Source organism: Leptonotus elevatus, chromosome 4, assembly GCF_054856555.1.
Source record: "Leptonotus elevatus isolate MCC_2025b chromosome 4, RoL_Lele_1.0, whole genome shotgun sequence".
Lineage (NCBI taxonomy): Eukaryota > Metazoa > Chordata > Actinopteri > Syngnathiformes > Syngnathidae > Leptonotus > Leptonotus elevatus.
In genome coordinates, this window is record NC_141242.1 from 5,497,098 (window position 1) to 5,510,401 (window position 13,304).

The window sequence follows — 13,304 nt, forward strand, 5'->3', positions numbered from 1 at the left end:
CAATAAAGGCACACACAAACAAGGGCAAGACATAAAAAAAATAGATTTTGGGACATTTAAAATCGATTCTGAATCATGCTAAATGAGAATCGCGATTCTTATGAGAATCAATTTTTTTGGCACACCCCTAGTCAAAATGGTCAGTTTTTTGACAATAAGACCAACTAGAATAAATATAGTATTCTGGTTAATATTACGTTAGTGGATTATGAGTTAAGCAATGTTGCTCAAGTAACAACCACTAACCGCGCCGCTTCAGAAAACAGGTGGGCTCTGATTGGTCGTTGCCTGAGCCCTGAGTAACTGTGATGTCATCTTCAGTCGACAGCAAGTGGCAAAATGGCTATTAACGGCTGGATGTTGCTTCATAACTCATATTTCACAAATGTAGACTAGTTAGGTCGCATATAACATATTATTGTCAAGAAATGTTTAAGGTTGACCTCCACTTGAAATGCTGATGATTTTTTTTTTTTGACAAATTAATCTCCAAAATGTCATAAATCAGTTGGAGGCACCGTTTGGGAGATCATGGAGTACATTTGATCCAGATCCTCCAGGCAGAGTCTCTTGGCTGCCGAGGGGCGGGGAGGCAGCTTGAGCGTGGCTCTGCACATCCCTGTATCCGCCGTGGGGGCGCTGGCCGACCGGGGAGGCTGGTATCCGGGCTCCTGGGGATTGAGAGGGTCTTTGGAGAGCAGGATACAGATGGCAGAAACCGTCCTCTGCATGGTTCTGCCCGACGTTCCATCTTGTGACGCTCCCCAAACTTCATCCACCGTCTTGTAGTAGAGCTTGGACACTTGGTGGAGACCTTCCACTTTGCGCTTGAGGATCTCCGCACAGGTGATGGTCTTGGTGACCCCTCTGCCCGAGCCAGTGAAGAGCACTTGTCTCGGCGACCGCTCGTGGCTGTCGTCTTTGCCCTCGCTTTGCATGCGAGCTGTTGCGAACCGCAGCAAATTGCGGATCTTGCTTCCTTCTCTCACTCGCATGTGGAGAAAGTCTGCGGCGAGTCCAGGAATGGGATAAGCGCCGCTGTCTTCCGTGCGCTTGACTCTCCTCAAGTTGCTCCGATCGAGAGATAATGATCGAATGTCAGCGTTGAGTGAAGTACTTGAACGCACCATCTGAGCTATAGCTTCTGTCATTGTTTAAAAACTGTCAAAAAATAGGAAAGGAAGTAGTTTTGTCATCCAAACTTCCGTCTTCCTCCAATTCAGCATTCCTTCATTCGGCGATGACCACAAAGAAGACGTAAAATATAATAAAAAAAAATAAGGGACGTTTCTGCGTCTAATTCGTCTGATGTGAGGGAAAAGACGTCCTTGCTGTATTCAGCACCGACAGCTGATGCCCACAAACACACGAGGCTCCGACAGTCGAGCGGCACAAAGAGCTCTTAAAGGCACATGCGACATTTCGCCTCATTGAATTCAGTCATTAATGTCATTTATTGGGTTGACAAGCAACTTTTGTGCGAGCCTGAAGCTTCAGTGTGGTTGCTTGAATTTTACGCGGCTCAATACACACACGAGTTAATGAGATGCACTAACGCACACACTTGCAAATTGTTTGAACTCAAATGAGTTCCTTTCGCAAACGTTTTAATATTTCTGTTAATATCGTTGATACCTTTACTTGTCCTTTGCACTATTTACAGGGAGCCATATGGTATTTAAGAAATGTATTCCTTTGGGCTAATACAGACATTTGTCCTCCTTTTAGTCAGTAAAGTCGCCTGCTGGGTTGACCCAGAAAATGCTAGACACTTGGGGGTTCTTGTAAATCAATAAGAACATTCAAACAGTGAAGCTGTTATCTTTTTTTTTTTTTTTGGTCTGTAAAACCAACAAAAACAGGTGTGTTCACAGATGCCAACAATGCTGGCAGGGGAAGATTGATTGGGGAGGCAGCTGTGGGGCTCATATGGAAGCACAATAGTGTTATAATTTTGCGTTTCTGCCTCACGGGATGGGACGCAGCTCCTGTTATTTGCTGATATGAACAATGAGCACAGTCTTATGGTTTTCTTTCTTTAAATAAAGGATTGTCTAAAATATTTTGTCATAAAAATGATTATGTCCTCTGGCAGTTTTCTTATTATGAAGACGTGATTGTCTCTTAGCACATACATACACAAATAAAATTGGCATATGCCTTATTCGGAAAACAACACATTTTGTTACTTCATTTGAATTTAAAAGAGGTTCAAGTATGTTTTCACAACATATTATGTTGTTCTTAAATTACACCAAATAATCAACAGCAGAGATGCAGGACATTCTTATTTCAGTGCAATTACAATTCACTTGATTTCCATCAAATAAGGCAATTGAATATACAGTGGACCCCCAACTATTTTCAGGGGAGAGGGACTGGGCAATCCCGCAAATTCACATATAATTAACGGTCATTGAAATTCACTGGCGGGGAGAAATTTAAACCTCCCAAATTCTTCAAAAAAAATGGGGGTAAAATGGGCGGGGAAGAAAAACGAAAACAATATTTAAAAAAATAATAACAATCTGCGAATCCATGTGTGCCAAAGCACGAGTATGACGGGGAAAAAAAGCAAAAAATATATATTTAAAAAACATCTGTGAATCCATGTGTTCCAAACCACAAGTATGGGGGGGAAAAAACATTATTATTTTTTTTTAATCTGCAAATCCAAGTTCCAAACTACGAATATGGGTGGGGGGCGGGAGAAAGAGCAAAACATATATTTAAAAAAATCCGCGAATCCACGTGTACCAAGTATGAGAAATAAATAAATACATTTATTTATTTAAATCCACGTGTACCAAAAAAAGGAACAAATTTATATTAAAAAAATAATAATAATTGCAAATCCACGTGACAAACCACGAGTATGGAAAATAAAAAAGCAAAAAATATATATATATTAAAAAAAAAATCCACGACTCCATGTGTTCCAAACCACAACTACGGGTAAAAAAAAGCAAATAATTAAAAAATAATAATCTGCGAATCCACGTGTGCCATAACCATAAATATGTTTGTTTCACTGTAGTTACCAAAAAATCTTCACCTAATTTCAGTTCAGACACATTATTTTAAAATTCATATTTCCTCAAGATAAGACCTCTGTAGAAAAATGCTTATGTACAATATAATGTATAAAAACTCTTTTCCATGTTATGCATGATTTGCAGTATTTATTTCAGCTGGGCTTGGTTGCGATGACCTCTAAAATTTGGCTCTGGATCTCTTCTTCCTGAGTGTTGATGTGGACATCTCCCACACAACCGTTTTCGTACCTGCGACACACAAAGGCAGTGTGTTGTCGAACAATGGACAGTCAATCTGGACAGAAGAGTTGTGTCACGTTGTTCTTACACAAAGAGGAAACGTGTGCACACGTGGTCGGATATGGGACACACCCAGATGCTGCCGTTTTTTTTAAGGTCCTTCGACGTTATGACTGTGAAAAAAGACCCAAAAGCAACAAACACATTTTATGAGCAATTGGAACGAACATTTTAAATGTTTGGACTCGTACGTACCCTCGCAAAGTGCAACGCAGTTTAAGTTCCTGCTTTGAAGAAACCTGCAAGGGAAATCCTACAACAACGAAAAATATATGATGCAAAATGCCAGGATGAAGATAAAAATAATGCATAAAAAGGGATTTACTTGTTGGATTATGTTTATGCGGTTATGTTTCTTGAGGAGTTCTTCTTTGGTGGGTGTCTGGTGTTGTCCCTTGCCCATGTCTGAACAGAGAAGAGGATACCCTATAGGAATTTAAAGAAATACTATTTTTTTTCTTTTAAAGAACAATATGTGAATTCACACCAGAATATCCAAACGATATGCTGGAAACTGGGCTCAAATAGATCCCTTTGCCGTAGGCAGCTCCATGCATCTTTGAAAAAGAAACAGGTGTAACTACAGGGGTTGTCCGAGACAAAGTTTCAGAATGGTCATCCCTTTACCTGGAATTTTGTATTGGAGCCATTCACAAGCCCGTTCCTTAAAATGGAATGCCAGTTTTCAATGTGGGAACCGCTGGGAAAAGAAAAAAAATATTTATTTTTTATGCGTAGATGAATCAATGAGCGTTTCATATGTATTAGAAAATGGCCGCCAATATTCTCACTGGAAGGCAAAGGTGCTGCCATAGAGTTTGCGTGCAGTTTGAAAACGAGCCTCTTTGGTGGGAGGGCTGCTGATGAGCAGGAACTGGTGAGGCGTGTGCATAAATGACAGTTGCTATTGTGGAGCCGGCAAAGAAAAGGAGATGAATAATGTAAGCACGACACAGTTCAACAATATGTATCTCTGTAATGCAGTATGTACTCCTACTTTAGATCAAAGAGTGCATCACCGTCCTACCCTGTTGGCTGTGAGCTTGACAATGTGAGATCTGTTGCTCGATGAAATCCTAATGTCAAACATAAGAACAAATGGATGAGTTGTGTAGTACTCTAACTGGCCACAACATTAGGTACACTCGTACAATAGGATTGGATTTACAAACACGACCATGCATGGATTTGGTCGAAACTAGTTTTTTGTTGTTGTGGTGTAGTACTGCGGATTTTGTTAGCCAATTCGGCTACAGGAAGAGGGCATTTTTTCCCCCCGTATAAATAATAATAAAAATAATAATAATAATTATTGTTATTACATCATTCTGTATGACAATTCTCATTCTAACGAGATGTTAAGCTGACGTTTAATGTTAGTTGAATGTTAACTTTTTCTTTTGTTTCAGGGTGAAGAATGACATTTCACATTTTGTATTTTAGAATATACTGGAACACAGATAAATGGTGTGCAATGCACATTTTCAAAGAAAGTCCAGAGAAATACAACAACTGGAAAGCAGATTTGGATATGCTGCAAAAAATAAGAAAATCAAAAAAATCAAACAGAAAGGCAAAAATAGCATTTTATAATATTTTATAAAAATATATCATAATAACATAATTAAATAGAATGTAAAGAATTAAGCAGTTTGTGCATCATCGTGTCTATTTCTGGTATGCGGGACTTGGCCACCAGGGAGCAGTATAATAAAGTAATGCAGACAAGTGAATAAGCACCTTACTACTGTAAAGTGACTCAGTAAGCTCTATTATCAGTATTTATTTTATTTTTTTGCAGAAGCTAAAGAATATATACCTGTGACTATTGTTATAGTATGCATCTCAAGGCACCACTAATTTGTTGGAATTTTGATAGGAAATACTGTATTGTATTTATTGTTTTTTCAACACGAAGCTGACTTTGAACATTTAAAAAAAGAATGCCAATTGTTTGTATTATACACATTTGTCAACGTGACACAAATGCACACCAAGAGTACGACATGCTAGCTTGTTAGATGTGCACATGTGCCCAATGACATGTTCAGTGAGTAGACACTAATAATGTCACGTTTTGCATCTTACCATTGGAGTAAAGGAACGGCAAGAGGGTCCATCTTGTCCATCTGCTTTTTTATTTCAGAATATGAACCCTGCATGAAAATGATAACGAAATCAAGGCAAAAAAAAAAAGAAAAGAAAAATTAATTAATGACAGGCGTGTTGGGTTCACCTGCGTCATCCTCCTAATCAGCAAGACACTGTCCAGCGCTTTTTGTAGCCGTTCATAGCTTCTTCTCTGTGGTGAGACAAAAACATTAGAGGGAATTCGTTGAATATCAGCCGAGTTCCGCTCATACCTTGGGAGTGAAGGCCAGCATTTTGGGGTTCTTTGGATCGACGACAGATGGGTACGGTTCAAATATGATGCTTTTGCGGGACGACTGCAGAGCTGACCTGCACATCGCCACCAGCAAGTCAACCACCTGTGGGGGGAAAAACAAAACAAAAAAAATTTCAAATGGAACCATCGCAACCTGATGTGAAAACACTTCATTGGTGCGTTTTTGACCTGTGCGCCGGTGGCCACCTCCTCTGTGGCTCCTGACATCGGCCCCGTCATGTGAAAGGAAAAGACGCACAGTTCCCGGGCGCAAACGGCAGGCTAGCAATTCGCAAAATGCAACTCTTATTATTTTGTTTCATAAGCATTTTTTTGTTTTCAAACGTTTACCTTCAACAGGGGGCCATTTTGGAAAACGTGTCGCTCGTCACAAATCACGCAGTATTCATTCAATGTGGGTATTCTCTGCTCTGCGTATCTCATCACCTGTGCACACATCCCAAGCGGAATTTTAATTTCATCTGTGCTGCCATGTCAATCTAATCTGCCCGGTGACTACGGAATTTGGTGCTCGCAGATGTCACTTCAACTATATTTAGCAGCGGCACCTCTTTAGCCAATGAGCCTTCAAATTCATCCAGTGGTTCGAGTTCATAGTGGAGTGCGCTTTCGATACGTTTACTTCCCTTGTCCACCAGAAAAGCAAAGGCAAGGTTATTCATTATTAGAAGCTGGAAATTGTTATTGTCAGAAAACAGGTCAAGTTTTGAAGTGCATCTTCTTCACTTTATTTTATTTTATTTGCTTTACCTGCACCAAGAAGCCATGTTGCAGAGTCGGGGTGGTCTTACAGTGCCCGATGGCCTGGGAGAAGAACAGCAGCTCTATCAGCTGCTTGGTGCTGAGCTGAGCTGATGACTTCCCTCCTGAGACAACAACCCTCTGCAGAAGAAAAAAAGGGAAAAAAAGCTCCAGAGTAAAATCACAGGTGTCTTTGGTCAAGTTTTTGTATTGTTGTTTTAAAGTCACGGGTTGTGAGGACGTGAGAGAGCTGCTGGTGATGTCCATGAACTCCTAACTTTTACTTGAGTGACATCTAGTGGTGAACTACCAGAATGCAATGAGTTTTAAGCACTCAGAGAGACCACACGTGGCAAGCACAATATCACCAAATACTACCAATCATTATTTTCCACGGACGAGCGAGCATCCCGGCAAGCGGCGACGAGTGAGCAAGTGTGCCAGCAGGAGTTAGCTGCAGCGGCTAACAAGAAATGCTAGTAGAAGCCAGTGAGAGCAAAGCAGAGGGAGACGAGCGAGCAATAATATTTGATATGTGACCTCACAAGTCGAAGCATGACATTCTGATTGATATTACGTTTGTGGAATAGGAGTTATGAAGCCGTTTCGATCCAACTCAGGGGGCGGCCATTTTGCCACTTGCTGTTGACTGAAGATGACATCAATGTTGCTCAGGCCTCAGGCAACGACCGATCACAGTTCAACCATTTTCTGAAGCTGAGCTGTGATTGGTTGTTACCTGAGACCTGAGCAAATGTGCTGTCATTTTTACTCGACAGCAAGTGGCAAAATGGCCGCCCCTGAGAATGATAAAAAATGGCTAGATTTTGCTGCTTAACTCATATTCCACTAATGTAATATTAACCAGAATACCATATTTATACTAGTGGGGCTGCATAGAACATAATATTGTCCAAAAAAATGTTTGGGGTTGACTTCCCCTTTAATATGGCCGTGAAACATGTCAGCCTCCTAGCGCAGCGCGACCTATGTAATATAATTAGCGGTTACTAGACCTATGATTATATATATATATATATATATATTTTTTTTTTTTTAATGTACGCTCATGTGATAAAACTTTTTTTTTTGCATATTATAAAAATCAATAGTGAGTTTTTAAAGGGATACGTGACTCATTAATTCATTTTCAGCAGTAAAAAGTTAATATTTTGTCTATAATTAATGTGATAACTTTCTTATTTTTCATGTACAATTAATACCGTGAAAAACAAAATTTTCTACTTGCTGACGACCAATCGCTCAGTTTACTGACCAAACCCAGAAAATAGGTGAGCCCTGATTGGTCATTACCGACTTCCTCAGCACAGGTGATGTCATCTTCAGTCGACAGCAAGTGGAAACAATTGTTTTAAAAGGTATTAATTGTACATGAAAAATAATGAAATCATCAAATTAATTCTGAACAAAATATTAAATTTTCACTGCTAAAAATGGCTCAATGAGTGAAGCATCCCTTTAAATTTAATGAACGAGTAGTTCACCACTAGATGGCGCTAAACTTTACGCAAGTGACTTCAGCCAAGAAACCTGACTTGAATGTCTTCAAGGAGGCAGAGCTGACCTTTCCACTGGGCGTGTAAGTGAAGAGTTCTCCTGATGGATTCTTGATGTTGTTGGATGTTGTGCGATTGGCAAAATGGTTCAATTTCATGGCGGGCAAAACTTTCCTTCCCCTCAGGCTGCGGTCTTGGAGTGTGTTAGACCTAAGAGGGAGAGAAGTGATTTGAAAAGTCTGTAACGGCAACATCGGATTCTGCGTCCAACATACTTTGACAGCGGAAGCCAGACGTTGAGTCTTGCACGGAATTTCTTCATGGTTCCGCCAGGCCTGAACCAGCTGCGCCTTCTCTTCTGTCTCACTATCACGTTCTCGTTAGTCAGATGCTTCCACTGCCGGGAGATGAAGACTGCTAAAACACTGCAATGACATGATGAAAATGTTAAGTCTTTCAGATGAAATATGAAGATAAAATGATGCTCCTTCCTACCTTTGCAGTTGTTTTCCAAGATTGAAATGATGTCGATCAGATGGCTGAAAGACTTCAACTGATGGTTCTATGGTGAGAAATCATGACTCGTCATCGTCATGGAGAATGCATAGCGTACGTTGATGTCAGATTATTATTTTAAATCGTTTTTCAGATTTTCAAATTCAATTTTTTATTTCACTCTTTAAAGTAAAAGAAATAAAAGGGGACAGAAGGGAGTACAACTTGTTTCGTCTGCCCCTGATCAACACACACACAAAAAACAACACAGAATGAATGACAGCGAGCGAAATTTGGTTTGTATATTGGCTGGTAAAATTTTATGATGGGCTTTATACAATATTTTAAGGCTGGTAAACTCCATCAATTCATTAAATGTTAAAAGTTTTTAGTTGTGGATTAGTGTGGTCTCTGTATCCACAACCAACACAAATAGTAGGGGTGGGAATCTTTGAATGTCTCACAATTCGATTCAATTCTGATTTTTGGGTCTGCGATTGGATTCAGAATCGATTTTCCATTAAGAACGATTTTTGATTCAAAATCATTTGCTTGACAATGATTTTTGCTTCAATCTATAGATGTGCAAGGAATTGTAATGATCTACTCCAGTCTGACTCGCTAATGCTAATAAGCGCGCTACTCGCGGCACTTTTATCACTCAAAAGAACACTGCAAAAAAAAAAACTTTATTGGAATAACTTGATTGTGACTTTTTCCTTCTACTCTCTAATGTGGCTACAACTTAACAGTGTATTAGACCGCGTGGAACCACACTGCCCCTCAGTGGCCAAATTGGGTACAACATGAACAGCGCTCCCAATAAAAGGCACACAGACAAAGGCAAGACAGTATAAAATCATTGAAATAAAATCGATTTTGGGACATTTAAAATCGATTCTGAATCGTACTAAAAGAGAATCGCGATTCTTATCAGAATCGATTTTTTGCCACACTCTGTAAAAGAAAGATGGATTCAGTGTAGGTTTTGGCTGCACACCCCTACACTTCAATGCAATAGGTCAGGTATGGAACAATCAATGAATTGTGTAACAATAGCAGCGGTAAAGAGACTCACCGGGTCCATTGAGATACTGAGACAGAGAGAAGTGCAGGCGGACAATGATGGGCTCTGACGTATTAACTCTCCAGGCCTCGGCCACTTCCTCCTTCGGACACCACACAATGAATGCGGCAGGATCAAGTATTTTGTTTCGGATCGAACGGTTTGTTTTTAACTCATTCACTGCCATTAATTAATTAAAAAAAAAGATTATTAAAAATTAGGGGCGACAGGAGATTAATTTTTTTAATTAATCGCATGATTTCAATAGTTAACTAAAAATTTTATAAAAATGTTTTATCTGTTCTAAATGTACAAAAAAAAAAAATCTAGGTTTTCATACTCTTGTTAACTAAAGTGGGGAAAAAATGCTAAACTAATAGAGCAAGTTTAAATTATTTTTTGTTGTTTATAGCCATCAAAGGCAGTGAATGAATTAAAAAAAAGAAAAGAAAACATGATTAAAAATTTGGGGCGTCAGGCGATTACAATTTGTAATCATAATTAATCGCATGACTTCACTAGTTGACTTACAATTAATCACACATTTTATATCTGTTCTAAATGTACAATTTTAAAAAATCTAGGTTTTCATACTTTTTAACTAATAGAAATAGTTCAAATGAATTTTTGACGTCTATAGCCGTCAATGGCAGTAAATGAGTTAACTTACATTCAAAATGTTGGCGTTAATGTTCAGATCAACGTCCACCTGATCGATTGATGGATATTCCCTGAAAAGTGCAGAATGCAGGTAGAATTTAAAAAACGCAGGAAAAAATGGTTGAATATTGAAAATAGTTATAACGTTTACCCGATAGTGACTGAATTCTGTGAATGCAGGCTCCTGACTATCTCAATGTCGCCCTCCAGTCGGGGATGGCAGCTCGGCTCGATGACGCAGCTCTCCTGCTGGGAAACGCTCACATCATTTCTATCCATCAAGATGATGATGATGCTTATTTACTACGCAAGTCGATTAAAAATGGTCCGTGAATTGTTTACATATGTTGTTTCCTCTTCCTCTGAGGCAAAGTCTTCCTCACTTTCGCTCCACTGCTGCCATTCGGCTTCCTGAACAGTACAATAGGAAAACACGTCATCCAGACATCCACTTTATATGCTGCTTATCTTCACTAAGAAGGATATATATATAAAAACAAAAAACATTCACATCTAATGACAATTTCAAGTCTCCAATAACTTAACATGCATGTTTTTGGACTAGAATGTTGAAATATAACTATTTCTTGGGCACTGATGAATGTGAAGGGCTACAAGTTTGACACACACTTCTAAAATAACACATTTAATCAAATTGAATGAATTGGATACTAAAGTGTGTTTTCATTTTCATCCGATTATCAAAGCTGCACTTTTTTAACAATTTCCCCCAAATTATTTTTACAATAGCTTTTTTATTTATGACGGAAACATTTTTTTAAATTAATTAGATTAACACCTTAGCTGTTGATAATGGGAAGTAGCCTCTGGCCAAAAGTTTTCAGACTGGATTCAGGTTCCAATTTCCCGCCCTCTGTCTGCGAATATGATGTCATGTGTGTATTGTGTACGCGAAGAAGGGAAAATGCAGTTTCATTTTTCAGCCACAGGTGGCAGTAGCAATTCGAAAATCACAGAGCTGTTGATAGAGTTTGCTGTGATTGGTCAAACTGCTGGTCAGATGACATATAGACGTCATGCTGTTACCCTGCTGAACCCGAGTTCAATTTTCTGCTTCAGTAGCTTTAAAATACAAAAAGAAAAAAAAAAGACGACATTTCAATTTGACAGTGCAGAAAATGCACAGACATGAATTAATTAGGATTCAGTTAATGGTTTGGTCAATAAAAGAAAATGGGTACAAATGTTGATCATTGTTTTCCAAAGTAAAATCTATTATTTAATTTGGTTCTTTACAAACACAACAATGTTTTCTTAAAATAATCGCCTAAGTCATTTTTTCAGATTTTGCAATAAACACAAAAAATTGAACCATACGCATCATGAGGAGATTTTTTTTTAAAATAGATCTAAATTAAGCGATTATTAAATACAATGATTAATTGTTGCACCTCTAATGTACATACAAAGCAACCCTGGAAGTATGTTGTGCGCCACTGTAAACATGGGAGCGTCATTATAGCTTTTGGAAAGGTAGAGAGCTCTTATATTGGATCCAAGTAGCTTGTGTGCAGTGTGGTGGTAGTTAAATGTGTTCCTTTACATTTCGTTGTCTGAATATTATAAAACAAGTTATCAGTACTCACCATGTGCAGTGTTTTTGCACTTCAACAACTGTGAACATCTACTGTCCTGCAACTAAGGAAAGAAACACTGAAATTAACATTTTTACACTCTGTTGTCTATTTGTAATTTGATAGTTGACACCACTTACCTCCTATCACAGAGTAATTGGGACCATCCACATTTTTGACTTGATGAAGCAGTGATTATATCCAGAGATCCAAACTGTTGGAATAATAATTTAAAAAAAGAAGAAGAATAAGAAGAAGAAAAAAAGCACGCTCCCTATTTGATGGCTGCTCTTGTAGTGCGACTCTCGCTGTCCTCTTGGTGATCTGAACAGCAAGCTGTCACACTTGTTCCGTCAGGGACTCGTGAAGCAAAATTAGCTGCAGGTCGTCGATGGCCTCATGTGATCCCCATGGAGAAGCCGACGCCTGCAACAGATTCTTTTCTCTCTTGTCAATCACTTACGACACTAATCACATTTTTCCACGCTTAAAGCTGAGTGCCATTATGGCTTTTAGGAGAAATTGGCAGATCCAAAGCATTCCTCCCACCCCCCCCTATCTGAATGTATGCATCTCCAGTCTGACCTTAATCAGCAGTTAACCCTGTGAGCAGCCGCCTGCTGCTCCAGTCTGGTGACTGACTGGTCAGATTACACACTTGTAAGGCCTTCATACATTACATATGTGCGCTCTCATTAAGTGCTTTTCTCAGTGTGCTGTAATCCACTTAAAAGAGTTGTGTGGTAGTGGTGTGCCCCCCTGCTCATTAATCCATCTGAAAAGTTTATTGATAAAACTTTATTTACGCCGCCATTGTTATTTACGTCGCAACGCATTCAGCGCGTAGTGACGCAAAAATGGCAGCGGGCTTTCCACCGAGAAATGTAAAATGCCACAAAACCTTTTTAGATTTACAGGATTGACCTTTAGGAACGCTATGGGGGCTTACCTTGCTTTCTTTATACGCGTTTCACATAAATTGCTCGGCAGAGAGCACTGATCTGAATACAGTATATGACTGGATAGCCGATAGCCCATACACGCCCGTGCAAGCCCTTGAAGCGACAGGGCGGCCATCTTGCTCCTCCCATCTCGCATGCAGACTGCTGTTTAAACAATACGGTATACGTACATGTAAGACGTATACAGTTCGTAGGCAGTTAGAATATGGCCGTGGGGTGGGGAGGTCACTATTTAAAAAAAATAAAGATTAAAAACTAAATTGAACAAGTGGACAGCATGTGCTGCTTTTAAAACCGCCTTTTTCTTTTATCGCTCAGTTCCGTAGACCCCAATATTAGATTTGGCAGAGGCATCTTTTGTTGAATTAGTTATCATTCTTGAATAAAAAAAATACATTTCCTCCTGTAAACATCATTAGGCATGTAATTTATACATGTAAAATGTCTGAAGTCCTCTTGTTTATGTTTAACAGATTTAAAACATCATAAATCACGCTGTCTCATCTTGAGAGAAGCAATATGGCGG

At 39.1% G+C, this 13,304-nt stretch overlaps 1 protein-coding gene and 1 pseudogene across 3 annotated transcripts; both read right to left on the reverse strand.

Annotated features, from left to right (window-relative positions):
• Positions 1-529: 529 nt before the first annotated feature.
• On the reverse strand, positions 530-1,163 carry LOC147175124 (ribonuclease P protein subunit p25-like protein; annotated as a pseudogene).
• Positions 1,164-2,757: 1,594 nt separating this feature from the next.
• Positions 2,758-12,757, reverse strand: LOC147175125 (protein mono-ADP-ribosyltransferase PARP6-like). 3 transcript variants are annotated; one of them, XM_086074261.1, is made up of 23 exons: positions 11,957-12,756; positions 11,829-11,880; positions 10,564-10,632; positions 10,373-10,470; positions 10,232-10,292; positions 9,574-9,664; positions 8,496-8,562; positions 8,276-8,425; positions 8,069-8,210; positions 6,493-6,624; positions 6,073-6,168; positions 5,911-6,003; positions 5,699-5,824; positions 5,572-5,637; positions 5,424-5,491; positions 4,363-4,411; positions 4,127-4,239; positions 3,963-4,035; positions 3,823-3,892; positions 3,661-3,740; positions 3,531-3,588; positions 3,364-3,448; positions 2,758-3,284 (listed from the first exon to the last, which is right to left on the reverse strand). In XM_086074261.1, the coding sequence occupies exons 2-23, from the start codon at positions 11,829-11,831 to the stop codon at positions 3,188-3,190; spliced, it is 1,887 nt and encodes a 628-aa protein (XP_085930387.1). In that variant the 5' UTR covers positions 11,832-11,880; positions 11,957-12,756; the 3' UTR covers positions 2,758-3,187. The 3 variants fall into 3 exon arrangements, 2 of the variants coding, with proteins under 2 accessions (XP_085930387.1, XP_085930388.1); XM_086074262.1 differs by having other exon boundaries at positions 10,373-10,467; positions 11,957-12,755; XR_015094644.1 differs by lacking the exons at positions 2,758-3,284; positions 3,823-3,892 and having other exon boundaries at positions 3,370-3,448; positions 3,661-3,761; positions 11,957-12,757.
• Between the last annotated feature and the right edge of the window lie 547 nt (positions 12,758-13,304).

Bases quoted from the DNA above. Each gene is read 5' to 3' on its own strand.
- LOC147175125 (XM_086074261.1), bottom strand. The intron at 3,893-3,962 runs GTAAAGGGATGA...TCTTTTTCAAAG, and splicing joins GCTCCAATACAAAATTCCAG to ATGCATGGAGCTGCCTACGG. The intron at 3,449-3,530 runs GTACGTACGAGT...CTTTTTTCACAG, and splicing joins CTGCGTTGCACTTTGCGAGG to TCATAACGTCGAAGGACCTT.